Source organism: Centruroides sculpturatus, unplaced genomic scaffold (assembly GCF_000671375.1).
Source record: "Centruroides sculpturatus isolate CEXI.00-Female unplaced genomic scaffold, Cexi_2.0 scaffold532, whole genome shotgun sequence".
NCBI lineage: Eukaryota > Metazoa > Arthropoda > Arachnida > Scorpiones > Buthidae > Centruroides > Centruroides sculpturatus.
The window spans coordinates 150,400-165,572 of NW_019384733.1; the positions used below are offsets into that span (position 1 = coordinate 150,400).

Here is a 15,173-nt window from a genome sequence, read left to right on the forward strand (position 1 = left end):
AACCAGTCGGATAGAGATATTGAGCCATACGAATAAAAACAAGCATTTGCCTTGTTCTTGCAAAATTTAAAGAAAATTTAGGCGTATGAATAAAAACAGAAGCGAAATACCTTATATAGTCAAACATGTCTATAACGGAACTCCAAGGGACCGAACAACTCTCTTCCGTAGTAGACAAGTTTCCGCTATATACACGTTACCTGCTACAGGTATACTTGATTAATGCGATTAATAAATTTCTCGATGTGTGTATCTCGTATATTATAATGGCGTTAATTAATCAAATATAGCGGTACCTCGGTACTCGACCGAACAATCACCACCCGCTAGAACAAAGTTTCGATTAATAAATATTTTTATTTTTATTTACATTAATTTTGCAAAAGAATTCAAGAGACCGAAGAAATTTTCCGTTAATAACAGGTTTTCTCGTTATATTACATATTCCGTTATAGATATATTTGACTGTACAGTACTTGTATGAAGCAAATGCCTTTGAAAGAAGGTTTTGCTTTAGTAATAAGTCTTCCATATGAATAAAAGTAAGAATTTCTTTGAATTATAAGTAAATCTTTCAAAATACATGCATCTAATTAGATGTAAACTCAACAGAAGTGTGGTTTGTTGTTGCTTTTTATGTAGGTTTATTTTCTGTTAATGTTTAACTATGGTTGAAGTAGTTAACCTAAGGAAGGTTAAGTATTAAAAACTTCGTTCTTTTTCTCAAATCAGTTATTTCAAAGGGTTATTTAGGTTTGAAGAAAAAAATGTTGAATGATTGGCATATAACTTTTTAAGAGTGACAACTAAATCACGCGGTGGTTGGTGCGCTAATTTCTTTACAAAAAATGAAAATATTTTAAATTAATGGTTTTGGATTGATAGGAAAGATTTTATCCACTGCGCTACTGGTGGACGGAATCATTTGTAATAACTTTTATGTCTAAAACTATTAAAATTTAAAAAAATAAATTTATTAAAACTAAAATTTTATAATCGAAAAATAATTAAGTAAATCGCTTCTCGAATCTCGCGAATAGAACCAAAATGCACAAGATTATTTTTTAAATTTAAAATTAGCAAAGAGTTCGAAACAAAACGATTTCTTACGAATTATTAGATTTCATCGTATTGTTATTTTACACATTTTCTGATAATTCACGTAAAAATTTACATATATTTTACCGTTTTATTATAAAAAGAAATCATGGAATTGCGTCGTAATCGGCAATTTTATAAACGTGGTTCAGTATACAGGTAACAATAGAAATATGTTAAATTATGATCTTATAGTTTTTTAAGAAAGACATATAGCTACGTATAATAAACCAAAATTATTCTCCGTAGCAAATTTGTGCTTAATTCCAAAAAACCAAAATAATTCATTATTCAATTTTTTTTCTTTGGTCCATAAGTAAAGTAAAATTTTGGTTTCTGAATTTAACAGTTTAGTCTTTTAAATTACAATAAGTTTTCAAATTTCATCATTTTATAATCTTACATACAAAATAAATACTTTCTTTCAATGATACCAGGAGACAACGTAGGCCTAATCCTGTTAATTTTCAATCCGCGGATGACTATATATCTGGATTCGTTGCCACAGATCCAACTTATAACTATATTTCATTTATGGATAATTATATGGCTTACTTTGTACCACCCTTCTTTCCTCCTAGTTCTTATACTTTTCAACATGCAGAATTTGCCGTTTCAACACGAGACTTGGTAAGCAAGAATCAACACAATTTTATTTCTTCATCTTTACCATCAACTGTTGAAAATATTAAACTTTATATACCTATTTAATTTTATATGGATGTAAATATACTTTTTTTAATAGATGAATGGTCCCACTTGTTCATCTTGGATAAACCGTCCTCCTAGGTTCAGAAATATGCAAAGAATGAATTATAGAAGACAAAAGACTCCCAGATGTAACCGAACCAGAATTTTCTGGCGTCAAAAGAGTATAGATAAAACTCAGGTAAATTCTGTCCGTAGGATCCGACACTTTATTAGTAAAAGAATCATAAGCTACTTAATTAAATGTATGCTAAGCAAATATTTTTATAATGTCAATCTATTTGTGACAAAATATAAGAATTAACTGTCATCATCAATATAATCAACAATCCAGTTGATTATATTGATGAGCCAAAGCATATTTTAGCAAGATTTCTGTTCTTGTGGTCCTTGTCTTTATGGTTAGAAGTAAAAAAAAATCAATATACAGGTTTATTACAAATGAATCATCGGATTTCAAGCAACTATATATGAAGTTTCATGCGTAGTTTGAAATCGTGTTAATTGCGTTAATTATACAGAAATTGTTAAAGCAAAAACGAAACGAAAGTTATGTAAGGAGAGAAAAAAATCTGTAGTTATCCAAACAAACGCGACGAGGAGTCCTGAGGTGACTCGCACATGTGCTAAATCGAAGTTAGAATATCGAATCGGAAAAGGGGAACGTTTGACAGCCAAGGAGACATCACGCGAAATCGTTAAAATTCTAAAGTGTGAGAAGAAAGGAAACAGCGGGCTAAAATACGAGTGCAGGTTTCTTGGTTTTATCAACATCTCCCGGTCAGAGTCAAAGGGATGATGTCGAGTAGACCATCCAAAGCAAACCTTTCTCGCGACCCGAACTGATCTCAGTTTTCACTTGGACAGGAGAGAGACCCAATCGGGAAGAGAAACAAGGAAATTTGGATCATTAATCTAATCCTTTTTCTTAAGTTAGTAACATCGATTTAACATAGGTATTGTTTAAATTGATAAACAGCTCACAAGAAACCGTGTCTCTTATTTCACTACAAATAGAAGTAGATATTTGATCTTTTCCAAGTTTTTTCGTAAATACTGTACTTCAACTAATTTAATCCTTTTTTTTTATATAAAAGTAAAGTTTAAAATACTAATTTCATTACAGACTTCTGAGGAACAAGTAGTCAAGAGAGAATATTCAGAACAAGAAGAACTGGAAGAGAACGGATATTTTAATCGGAGAACAAACAGGGGTAGATCTCGGAATGAAAAAAATGTTGGCGATGATGAAGTTTCCATCAGCGCTTTTGCTGATGTGACTAATGAAAAGATAAATGAAAGTGATAAAGAATCAGAAAGCGCATATACGGAAAGTAACGGAAGTAAAGATGATGTCAAGGTTGAGGATAATATCGAATTGCCATTTTTTCGAGAACAATTAGAAATCTTCAAACTTCTCAAAGAATGCGACGATCGACACGAAATTAGGAGAAATTCCGGAATGAGCTGGTTCGAAAGTGAAGATATTCGATCGGATCAATCTGACTCTGATACTGAGGATGATGTCCAAATTATTATTAGAACATCAAAATACAATTCAGAAAATTTAGCAAAGGATCATAATCAAGAAAATGTTAATCCCAATTTGAAGAAAAGGAAATCCAATTCTTTATGGTTAGACATTTTCTTATTGTCGCTAAAGAAAAAGTTAATACATACGACTGATGAGCAAAAAAGAATTCAAGGAATGGGGATTAAGAGTCAAGTACTGAAAGAAAAACTCAAAAAACATAACAAACGTAAAAAATATAATTATCATAAATCCAAATTTTCGATCAATGCTTTAAATAAAATGGACAATAAAAATGTCTTTTCGTACTTGATTAACAAATCAGCATTTTCAGATAAAATGAAAGATGAAAAAGTAAAAACGGATCGATGGACAGAAATGGTTGAAAGTGCTAACAGTTCTGAATTTTTCAGTTTATGTAGTTTCTACAATTTTAAGTCTTCACGTAAAGTTTCTGTCGATTTGAAGAAAGAACAGAATGCCATTTTGGAAAGAAAAACAGAATTTAAACCAAGTGTGACCACATCTAGACCCCTCTTTCCCTATAATAATATGACAGATTTGGAAGGTTCTCATAATCAGACAAATAGTGAGAAAATTGAAAAACTGGACGAATACATTTCGAAGGAATTCGTTTCAGAAATGTCGGAATGGTTCGATATTAACGTGAAGAAAGAATTTTGCAAACAGAAACTCACAAAGTCGCTTCCTATTGGGTACCATAAATGCATGATCTCTCGACCTCCATCTGTAAAACCTAAAGGCGGGTTCGGAGATGGCACAGATACAAAAAGAATCGACCAGAATATCGAAAAGTGGTCTGATCTAGAGATTACAGAAAGTAATTTACTGATGGAGAAATTAAAACGAAATGATTTAGCGAGAAGTTTTGCTTTCGAAATGATGAATTACCTGAATGAGATTGAAGAATACTGGAAACTTCGAGCTGACAGACGACTCCAATGGCACTTTCAGACCTTCAATAAAAAACCAGTACAAGAAGTATTTGAACATTATGATAAATCTTCGCGACACTCAATATTGAACAAATGCGAATATATGCCTGGAATTTTATCTCCTTCTTCAGAATTTGAAGATTTTGCTGTATCTAATACTTCCGTTTCGACTGAGATTAATGAAATTTTTAAAAATGTTCAAGATACTTTGTGTAAATCATCTTCCGAAACGATCGAAAACGATGAAGAAAATGAAAACGAAAAAGATTCTTCAAAATGATTGAAAGACATCGATTTGCACACATTTCTGTATTTAAAATTATATATGATTATACAAAATTTATACTATAAAACAATAAATTTGCATTTCATAGTTTTCGAACGGTTTCAAAATGATTATTGTTATAAATTAACTATTTAACCGCTTTGGACTCTATTAAACAGATCTTTTAGTTTCTTTGTAATGGTGAATTATCATAACAAAAAGTTAAAATTTATTTTTTATCTGTGCAAATTGCTCATCAATGGGTAAAACCATTAAATACCATAAGTTAATCTCGAGTTCCGCGTAACCAATGGGTTGGTACAGAGTCTCAAAACCTTTTTGACTGTCGACTCTTTAAGGACTCGTTGATTTTTTATTGATTATAGCTTTTTAGTTTTGCTAATGACGTTAATAATAAAAAATAAATAAATGAGGAAAAGAGTGGGATGTCCAGATTTTGTGGACGTCTATTTTCCTCGGGATTTCAGAGAATAAGTACAAAAAATTTGGTGCAGATCGAGCAAAGGTTTAGGAATTAATAAGAGGGATGAAGTTAGGGGAGAACAGCGGTGTCCAGATTTCTTGGAAGTCTTTTTTCCTCAGGTCCCAGAACATAAATAAAAAATTTGGTGCAGAGCGATCAAAAAAGTTTAGAACAGAGAGAGACAATATATAGCACACATACTATATACATGTATGTTTAATAGATTTACCACGTATATTAATATGACATGTTGCTATTATTCGTGATAAATCTATACATAATTTTTTATACTGTATTTTGCAATTTATACAGCGTATAAATTAATGCAGTAATAAATAAAATGGTTTGATTGTTTTTTGCAAATTTATACGTTGTATAAATTCTCAAAAAAATCAAAACGAGCAATTATTTATTGTGACATGGTCACAATGCCGGGATGCAATTTTTGATCATATTTTTAATTTATTTAATTTTAAAAATATATGCTCTCCACCTCAAAATATTAGTGGCTTGCCCCTGTACATCATGCTTTTCCTGTTAGGAAAAGAGTCATGCCAATTATCTATATAACATCTTTCAGGGAAAAATTTCCTAAACTACCCTATGTACTTACTCTATGATACACTTTCCTAAACTAGGGATCAAGAGCATTCGAAGAGTAGACTAAAAATTTTAGAGGGTCACAAAAATTTGGAAAAAGTAAGGGTGCGACTACGCAGACGCGAGCGAGCGAGCGAGAATATGTGGCGAGAAGAGGAGAGATGCGATAAATATCAAACCCTGTCAGATATGTGCGAGAACCAGAAAATCGCTCACGCCAGCGAGATTTCTCGCTTCTCGCTTGTGCATGGTTTTCCTTTGCGAGAACTATATCGCTCGCTCTAAATTCGCGTCTGCTTATGTACATGAAATAAGTACGGTATACGAAAATGTGTTACATATTTGTTAATGCTTGATATGTTGAAACTGTATGAAGAAACGTAGATGTTATATTATACCCATTCAGAGGTTTTTTACACTATATAAAAACATTGTAAAATGGGGTCTAAAAATTTTTGTTTTAAGAAGGGATGGCAGATAAAAAGTTTAAGAAATTCTAATATAAGGGGAACCTAGTTAATATTTCTACGGATAAAGGGCGTAGGCCTAAGTGTAAGGGGTGGAGATGGATTTACGATAATTTTATCCCGTAAGGTTGGCAACGTGGTCGTGTGGTGTGAAATGTAAACTTTGTCCGTTCGGTGATGGAAAGATCGCGTACGTCGTAAAAAATATTATTGACAACATAATGCAACACACGTGTCATAGGTTTCTGCTTCCTATGTTACGATAACAGTTCGTTGGCTTTTGAAACAGCGTGTAAACAAGTACACTATTTCAACAGCAAACAGACTTACGTAACGTACAGTATAAGCTGAGAATTTAATCTGATTAAAAATAAAGATGGTTTCCTTTAAAAGATTGACAGAAGACGAAATGAAAGCTTATTCTGTAGATGATAATGAGCAATCAAATAAGTTTCGTATTCGTTCAAATGATTTTGTTCGGATAGCTGGAATAATAGGTGCTTTGGCTGTGGTATTTGGCGCGTTTGGAAATCACGGTAACTAAATGTTTAATTTGTCCGTGCACATTGGATTTTAAAGAAAGTTAATAGTTATATATCAAACATTGTAATATAGTGTAGGCTATATTTGAAATCTGATTTCTGAGTATTGTTAGATTTCTAAATCTCATTGAATGTAGTTTGTTTCAATATTTAAACAAAATCAAGTTTAGAGTGAAATTTTATTTATAGTTGCTGTATTACTATCCTTTTGATGAATATTTAGTATATAGATTTAAATTATGTTCTTATGTTATTATTTTCATTACGTTTTATGGTGAGATCCAAAAAATGTACCTGCATATCACTATTTTGCTCCAGATGTAGTGTTAGCTATATAGCCCTAGATTTATAATGTTCCATCTGTCATATTACCTGAAAAAGACGGTTGTATACCTTTGAAAGTGCTGGTACTCTTTAATTAAACATATTTACCAGTAATGCCAATAGACAATTTTTATATTTTTGTTTATTGTATTTAATGTTTAATGTAATGTACATAATTGTTGTCTTTGTTTTTACCTATATTTGTTAATTTTGGAGGTAAATATCAAGTACTATCCTTCAAGACTTTTCTATTTATGTGGAAATAAATAAATAAAAGTATGTAATATGTAGGCCTATAAATAATATGTTTGTTAATTACAAAATGTTCTTTTAACTCGTTTCTTAAAAAATATTATTTAAATTTACCAGATAGTAGATCAACAGAAAGAATGATGATTTTTATAAAAAAGACAAAAAATTTTGTAATTTATTTATTATTCATCTCTTATTTTGTTGCCCAAGATGTCTGGTGCCCAGTTAATGGTAGCCCACTTGGGCATTGCCCAGTTGACGGTGTCCCATCCTTAGGTACCTCTGAGAACAGTACAAGTTATAGCCAATAGAAATTAATATTGAAATAAATTTTGATTACTTAGAGACAATTTTCATTTATTAATAAAAGTAATTGTTTTTAAAACTGTTATTTATCAATCTGTATTATTTTTTTTATTAAAATATAGAAATAAATCAAAAAATTTATTGTTAAAATTTTAACTTAAATTAAATTGTCTTTTTCATAGTTTTAGTAAAATTAATTATCTTTTTCAGTTCTTGATCCAAATAAAGAAATCTCAGACGAAAGAAAAAAAGTATTTGCAATTGGAAATTTTTATCATTTTGTTCATGCTTTGGCATTATTAGGAATACCTTTAACAAATAAACCTACTGTAGTAAGTAATAAATATAGAGGTTATTATTGAACATTTTATTTAAATTGAATAAAATTACTTATCTGGATAAAAAAATATTTATGAGAATGAAAATTTTTGATAAATTGCTTGTTATACTTTTATTATATTTTAAAAATTATTTTAATTTTGTATATTAATCACACAAAAACAAACTATTAACTAAGGAAGCAAATTTTTATTTCTATTGTAATGTCTTGAGCTACTTAAACAAACTATTTTTGAAATGGAGCAGTTGTATTGAAAAATGCATTTTATATGCTAAACTATTTTTCCATTTTCTCATTTATAATTTTTGTTTTGTAAACAATTTTTAAAACTCATTTCTTATATCTAGAAACTTCTGCATCTTTAGTTTTACTTAAATTTTGTCATAAGAATTTTAAACTACAGTACTTATAAGTCCTGTACACATTACATTATAACATAATATTTAATAACATTTTATAAACTTTTTTTATACTATATCATTTAATAAAAAGTATTTCATAAGGTCTCTTCATAAAAAACATCCCAAAACCTGATATATTAGTAATTTGCTAAAAGTAACCAAGAATGGTTATTGGCAAAGACATTGTAATTAAATGTCTGGAATAAGCAGGATTGCAAATAAAAATATCATTATAAATATATGTTTTCTTAATATCACACAGATACTTGAGATTGTTTTAACAACTATTAAATAAAATTATCATTATAAAAATATGTCAGGTTAAGCATATTTTTATAATGATAATTTTTTTTATAGTTCTTAAAATAATATAATATATTACAATAACTATCTGCTTTTTCTGAAGTCATAATTTTGTACATTTTATAACCTACTGTAAGAGCATCTTATCCATATTCAGAATCAAAACAAAACTGTCAATGTTCCAAATTCCATCAAATGCTGCTGCTATTTCAAACCACTGTTTTATCTAGATTCCACAACATGGACTGTGCAAAAGTGGGCTAGTGCTTGCCCTAAAATCTCCTTTTCCACTTATTCACCCACCTTGAAATTCATTCAGTCCTATCTATGTGACCTGTTACGAGATGTCTTTAAATATGAATTGTTTGGCAAGCAACTATATGTGTGTTTTCAATAAACTTTTTACTGCTTATGTGTCTTACTAAAAGTGTACTTTTCTGTACTTGTGAACATGAATTTGTTTAATTTTATGGGGCATATATTTTGAATACTTGCTTATACTGCATTGGTGGGATTTCTAATGTTCAGAGGGTAAAACTACTCCCCAAGGTGTCCTAGATAAAACACTGATTTTCAATGCTTTGTCTATCTTTTTAAATTCAAATGAGAACTTTCAAATTCTTAATTCTCTAATGGCTTCCTGACATTTAATCCACATTCAAACCTCAAGAACTAGAGGTTCTGATTTGAATTTAAGGTAGACAAGATGTTTGAAATAGAAGTAGCATTCAGTGGAATTTCATCAAAAGTTTTGTTTTGACTGAAGATGAGCAAGACTGAAACCACTTACAGATTAAGCATGTAGTTAAAGAAATTTTCTATATTCTGCAGAATTTCTAATTTTACACGAAACAATAACAGTAATAGTTTATAGTTGAATAAAATGTTTGATTTTCTTTTGTTGTTAAGTATCAATAACTTTTTTAGGTAGGACTGTTTTTTCTCACTGGAATTTCAATATTTTGTGGATCATGCTATATTACTGGTATTACTGGAAATGAAGGAATAGCAAAAATTACACCATATGGAGGCATTGCATTTATACTGGGTTGGCTATGCATGCTACTGTAAAATGTAATTTGTTAATATATTTGTAGACTTTGATATTACATTTATAAAGTTTATAACAATAAAATTATTAGAATAATACAAAATGAACTTAAAGTTACCTTACAACTTTTAAAAGCACTAGAAATTTATTGAATTATTGAAAACTACATTTTATTATAATGGTGCTAGATTTGTGAAGTTTTATTAAGAGTTAAGTTGTATATATATATTCCTACCATGCATAATACATATTTCATTCAAACTGAATTTCTTTCTAAATGCTGTATATTGGAATATAGTGTTTTTTACAATGACATTCCTAATCCTGATCTTACTGTGTTATTCAATGGCAAAGTGGATTAGACACTTTTTCTTTTACAAAATGTAACAATGTGCAATGAGTTTAATCTGAAGAATAAAGCAGCAATGTAGTTGTGATAAACTCAACCTGAGAAATAGTTGTTAAAACAATCTCAAGTATCTGTGTGATATTAAGAAAATAATAAATTATTTTGTTAAAATGTCTGTTTATTTATTCAAAGTATAACTCATTGCCTGTAAATCAAACATAATTTTTGATTGTGTTTTGTAATCATAATATACAGTAGATACAATGAGAATAGTAAGAAACTTCATTTTTGCTTTATAATGGCATAATCCAAATCAAAGTATTAATATATATGGGAGCAGGTTTTACAGCTAATGAAAGTTGTAATACTTTAGTTTCATTTTGTATACTTCAAATATATTATCAATATGTAATTAATAATTATAATTCAACAATTTATTATTATTATGTTTAAAATGAAATTGTTTATGGAATCCACATCATTCCATATATACTATATATATTTGAAATTTATATTATTAAAATGTATTAAATGTAAAATAAATAAATAAATGAAATAAATAAAATATATTTTTTTGTAGAAGTTAAATTATGGTTTGGTTTGTAATTAATTTTACAACATATTTTAGAAATTAATCTGTTCTTAAAAATTCAAATGTTATAAATATCTTCCAAGATATTAAATAAGGTATTGTAGCAATTGTTTTAATAATTTATACCCGCAGTTCACAACCTCTTTGACTTGCATATATCTTGGCAGCCCATTTTCCTGAATTGTACCCCTTACATTAGAAAAACTTGTATTTTAAACTTGTGTCAACTGTAAATGAATAGCAATGACGTGGCATTTTGTCCCATTAGATTACGTAGGATTATAATCAAAATGACAGTCAAGTCCATGGTTGAATCAATGGAAAATGCTATCTGTTTCTACCCTAAAAATTAGCCTCTCCAAGTCTTTATAATCTATTTGAAGAAGTGAAAATAGTAAATGAAGTTTGAAATTTAAAAGATATTGTGTTGCAATTTTCAAAAATTGCAGATCTGTAAATTCCCACTGGCATCTATCTGCATGTCCCCTTTCTTCCTTAATCTCAAGAATGGAGTTAGATAGATAGTTAAGACCAGATATGGAAAGCTTAGGGGCAGAAGGTCCTGATTAACTATATACAAACTTCTGGTTTGGACTGGAAATCACATTATTTCAATTCAAATATGTTCTCTTGAATGGAGTTATATAAATGACTGGCATGACTATTTTTAACAGGAAAAGTATGCTGTACAGGGGCAATACTGCTAAAATTGAGAGCATTGTAACAATGTCACAATAAATAATAGCTTGTTTTACATCTGAAAAGTTTTTGAGAAACATTCTGCACTCCTTTGCTAAACATATTTTTGAAATTATTTCTCATTGAATAGGAATAGACTAGAATAGTGGAATAGACTTAAAAGTATAATTTATTTACATTGGAAGTACTATTGTAGTATATTTGATTTACCATCAATGTGTGAGGCCAGCCGATTAGGGGTGAGGTGTTTTCGACAGCCGAGCGGTCAATTCTGTCGTGTGGGCGCGGAATGACTCAACGAGACAGGTTTACCATATAAAACCATTTAATAATATACATAAATCGTTCTTACAACAACCTAATGCGGGCAAGAGCCTATCCCACGATGGGTTTCTGTCACAGTTCCTAAAAATCGGACAGTTCGAATGTTCGATTGGTCCCTAGGGAGCTTTCGGCACTGTGGACGCAGAGAACGATGGCCCCTGGGCACGCACCAGCCTTTGTAGTGAGGTCCTCGGTTGACAAGTCGGGCCTCGGCGATCCTAGAGTGGACGGGTTGGCAAAACCAGTTCCTAGGTCATCGGAAGAGCCTTCGTTGCGTCTCGGTCGGGAGCACCAAATCCCGACAGGTGAGCACTACACACCAAAACCCAAGACCCCGTAAAGTTCCCAAAAATGCGGTTTTATCGATTTTTCCCCCACGGTCGTCTCTCCATTGGTCTCTCCTCATCACATGGTGACAATTCGAAACCCCAGGAAGGGCGCGGGAGAGGTCAACGTCGCGTCGGAACACGACTCCTCTCCAACCTCGTTTTCCTCGACTTTACTCTATCTATTGTTTAAAATCTTTTAACAAGACAAAAGGTTCATTGTTTAAATCCGATCTTTAAGTTCGCTCTTTCGCACTACGAAACTTGACTCATTTAAAAAGTCGTTAATGGCCTGCTTTCGGACCCCGTTTGGGTCCTCACAAATGTATTAGTATTTCCATATTATTACTATAAAAATGTTACACAGAAATGTGTTTCTATATTGTTATAATATAATTAGTTTAGTAGCATATCTAAGTAGGGTCACCACTTCTCTGGATTTTGAAGGTTTGGCTCCAGGCTTGGAATTGTATTACATAATTTAAAAGTTTAAAAATTAATAAAAAGTTTGAATAACTGTTTGGTTAACAAACTTATTTGGCAAATCTGTTTTGATTGAGAACCCAAACTCAAACTACCGGTGCTCCTCTACTTATGATCAGGTTAGGTTACCAAGGTGTGGTCATAAATCAAAAACTAACCTAGAAAGTACATTTGTACACAGAATAACCATGTATTATTAGTGTTTGATCCTTCAATGTACTTAGTAGAACATATTAAGCTTGTTTATCTGCTTGTTACTGCTTAGTAGGGTTATTCAAACACGGATTTTTTTACTGATGTATACTGAACCAATTAGTGTGTAGATAACAAAAACAAACAAAAATAAACCTGATAAAGGACTCAGAAGGAGTTCAAAAACATTTGTTTTTGTTTGTTTTTGTCATCTTCACACTGTAATTGGTTCAGTATATATCAGTAACTATATCTTGGTGTGGTGAGTGATTGCTTACTCTCATGGATTTTTTTTTTACCTAACGTGCTTACTTTTATAAGGATTGGTTTAGTTTCCATGGTAATAGAGTGACACATTTATCTCCACTACTAGCTTTATTATTACGTTTTGAATGCATTTCTGAAGCATTAATCATAAAAGTTTATAAAAATTGCAAAAAACACTGCTACTCCACATTATCAACTTTGACATCATAAACAAAAATTGGTTTTATGTGATAGAAATAAATCCACATTAATTATTTATTACTGGTTAAGACTGAGATTAACACCACCCCATGACCAGCAAGAATACAGTATGCTAAAAATACAGTCAAATTGTTCACAAGTCTGAAAATTCATAAGTTGAACATTCTTAACTAGAGGAGCTCCTGTACTTACCAAACTCAATTTTGACATAAAATGCCAAAAATTTTAACTTATCAATATACTGGATTAAGTGAATTCCTTAAAATGCAATATCTAATAGCAGGAATGCTAGTCAGTAAATATTCCTGGTAAATATGTTTATTATTTCTTAGTACCATAATATTAATATAAATAAATGTTTTTTGATATCTATTTAAAGTATATTTATAATATATGGTAGATAAAATTATATTGCAACATTAATGCTGGCTCTCCACTTAATGCAATTTTGAGGTGACTATCATCTTTGTTATTGTTCATGCTTGGTAAAATTGCCTTCAAGTATTTTGGTGACAGAGTACTAGGACAATGTATATTTTCATGAGGTGATTTTGTTATAACCAATTAGTATGCAGCACCCATAATAAATAGCAAATATTAGATGGTCTAAACAACTGCCAGATTACATTGGGCTACTTTTCCAATTATTTTAATTAATCTCCAAATAATTTGTCACTAGTAGGAGGTGTTAGGTGCCCTCTCTTATTAAATTTAATAATTATAATAAAATAAAATAAATTAAACAATTTAGAATATTCTGGAAGTAGTACTTGTTTGGCTTATTACAAATATATCAGGTTTTGGGATGTTTGTATATGTATATTGAATGATCTGATATTGCTGTTGAAAAACTGTTGGAGAGTATCATATAACATCCTATTCTTTATGAGAAAAAGACTCAAATTATAAAATTGAGAATATAAAAACAGAAGTATGGAAACAAATGGCTTTTAATAATGGCAGGTTAAGTAAGACATTAGTATTAAATGTTAAAAAATTAAATACAAAATAAAATGAAGTTTTATATTTTTCAGTTTAAAGTTGAAAGCTTTGCTGCCATTTTAAAAATTTCCATAATTTATTGCAAATTGCCTTCCATTTTGTGAAGTATTAGACACATACAGCAATGCAATTGACACTCTATGAATTATCAGACAATGGCACTAAGTGGAGAGCAAACGTAAAAAAATTACAATTGCTCATTCTTTTCTCTTTTTTTCTTTTGTATATGTGTATTTTGTTTTTATAAATTATTTGTTATAAACTTTTTAATTATAATTTTTGTTTTGGAGAATTTAAAAAATAGTTTTTACCAATAGTTCAGCCATATTGTACTTGCTTTTGTGCAATAAAATTTCTTATTGTATTATATTGTAATTAATAAGAAAAATGTACAATTGAATTATTTAGGTTTTTGGAAATACATATTTTTAATTATTAGTATATTTGAAACCTACAGCAAAACATTTTTAAAGCATTAAATTTAACTATTTTATCAATTTGAAATAATCTATACAGAATTGACACAAGTATTTTCTTTGAGGCAGATTGTTAGTGAAGCCTCTTCTATGTGGCTTACAGAATTGTATTCATTCTCAAAATCTATTTAATCAATTTTGATTAAACTTTACCATTTTACCATTGGTTGCAACAAGGAATCTAAAAGTGTAATAAAAAATGAGGAATCCATGACTTCCTTTTCAAGATATAAGGTTGTAGCATGAGCACACATGACAAAGTGATATTGCATGAATTGCACAACTTTGTTTAGCAATGTTCCATAGTAACTAGCATGTCTTCTATGGACTTCTAAAGAATTGAGTTCATTCTCAAAATTTAATGGGCTAATTTTATAAAACTTTGCCATCTACTATTAATTGAGATGAGGAATCCAAAAATGTAATGAGAGTCCATTTAAATGTAAAAAATGGGTCCATGACTTTGTTTTTGATACACAGAAGGTTAAACTGACAATGTCCAAGCTCTCTGATGCAACTGAGTGTGCCAAGCAGAATTTAAGCCTAGGGGTAAAGTAAAACAACATTGTGAACGCCTAATGAAAAACAGGTGCAAAAAAATGAATGAAACACAAGAACTAAGCAATCAATGGAG

General features: G+C 30.2%; 2 protein-coding genes across 2 annotated transcripts; both read left to right on the forward strand.

The window, feature by feature from the left end:
* Positions 1-1,044: 1,044 nt before the first annotated feature.
* Positions 1,045-4,656, forward strand: LOC111628239. The gene is made up of 4 exons (XM_023371989.1): positions 1,045-1,257; positions 1,536-1,728; positions 1,844-1,987; positions 2,933-4,656. Exons 1-4 carry the CDS (start codon positions 1,208-1,210, stop codon positions 4,571-4,573), a joined length of 2,028 nt encoding a protein of 675 aa, XP_023227757.1. The 5' UTR covers positions 1,045-1,207; the 3' UTR covers positions 4,574-4,656.
* Positions 4,657-6,305: 1,649 nt separating this feature from the next.
* On the forward strand, positions 6,306-10,448 carry LOC111628240 (transmembrane protein 256-like). The gene is made up of 3 exons (XM_023371990.1): positions 6,306-6,645; positions 7,744-7,865; positions 9,505-10,448. Exons 1-3 carry the CDS (start codon positions 6,486-6,488, stop codon positions 9,646-9,648), a joined length of 426 nt encoding a protein of 141 aa, XP_023227758.1. The 5' UTR covers positions 6,306-6,485; the 3' UTR covers positions 9,649-10,448.
* Positions 10,449-15,173: the final 4,725 nt, after the last annotated feature.

What these genes read in the sequence shown, in the direction of transcription:
- LOC111628239 (XM_023371989.1), top strand. Translation starts at nt 1,208, where the DNA reads ATGGAATTGCGTCGTAATCGGCAATTTTATAAACGTGGTTCAGTATAC. An exon ending in AAACGTGGTTCAGTATACAG is followed by an intron (nt 1,258 to 1,535) that starts GTAACAATAGAA and finishes CAATGATACCAG; the next exon opens with GAGACAACGTAGGCCTAATC. An exon ending in CCGTTTCAACACGAGACTTG is followed by an intron (nt 1,729 to 1,843) that starts GTAAGCAAGAAT and finishes TTTTTTTAATAG; the next exon opens with ATGAATGGTCCCACTTGTTC.
- LOC111628240 (XM_023371990.1), top strand. Translation starts at nt 6,486, where the DNA reads ATGGTTTCCTTTAAAAGATTGACAGAAGACGAAATGAAAGCTTATTCT. An exon ending in TGGCGCGTTTGGAAATCACG is followed by an intron (nt 6,646 to 7,743) that starts GTAACTAAATGT and finishes TATCTTTTTCAG; the next exon opens with TTCTTGATCCAAATAAAGAA. An exon ending in TAACAAATAAACCTACTGTA is followed by an intron (nt 7,866 to 9,504) that starts GTAAGTAATAAA and finishes TAACTTTTTTAG; the next exon opens with GTAGGACTGTTTTTTCTCAC.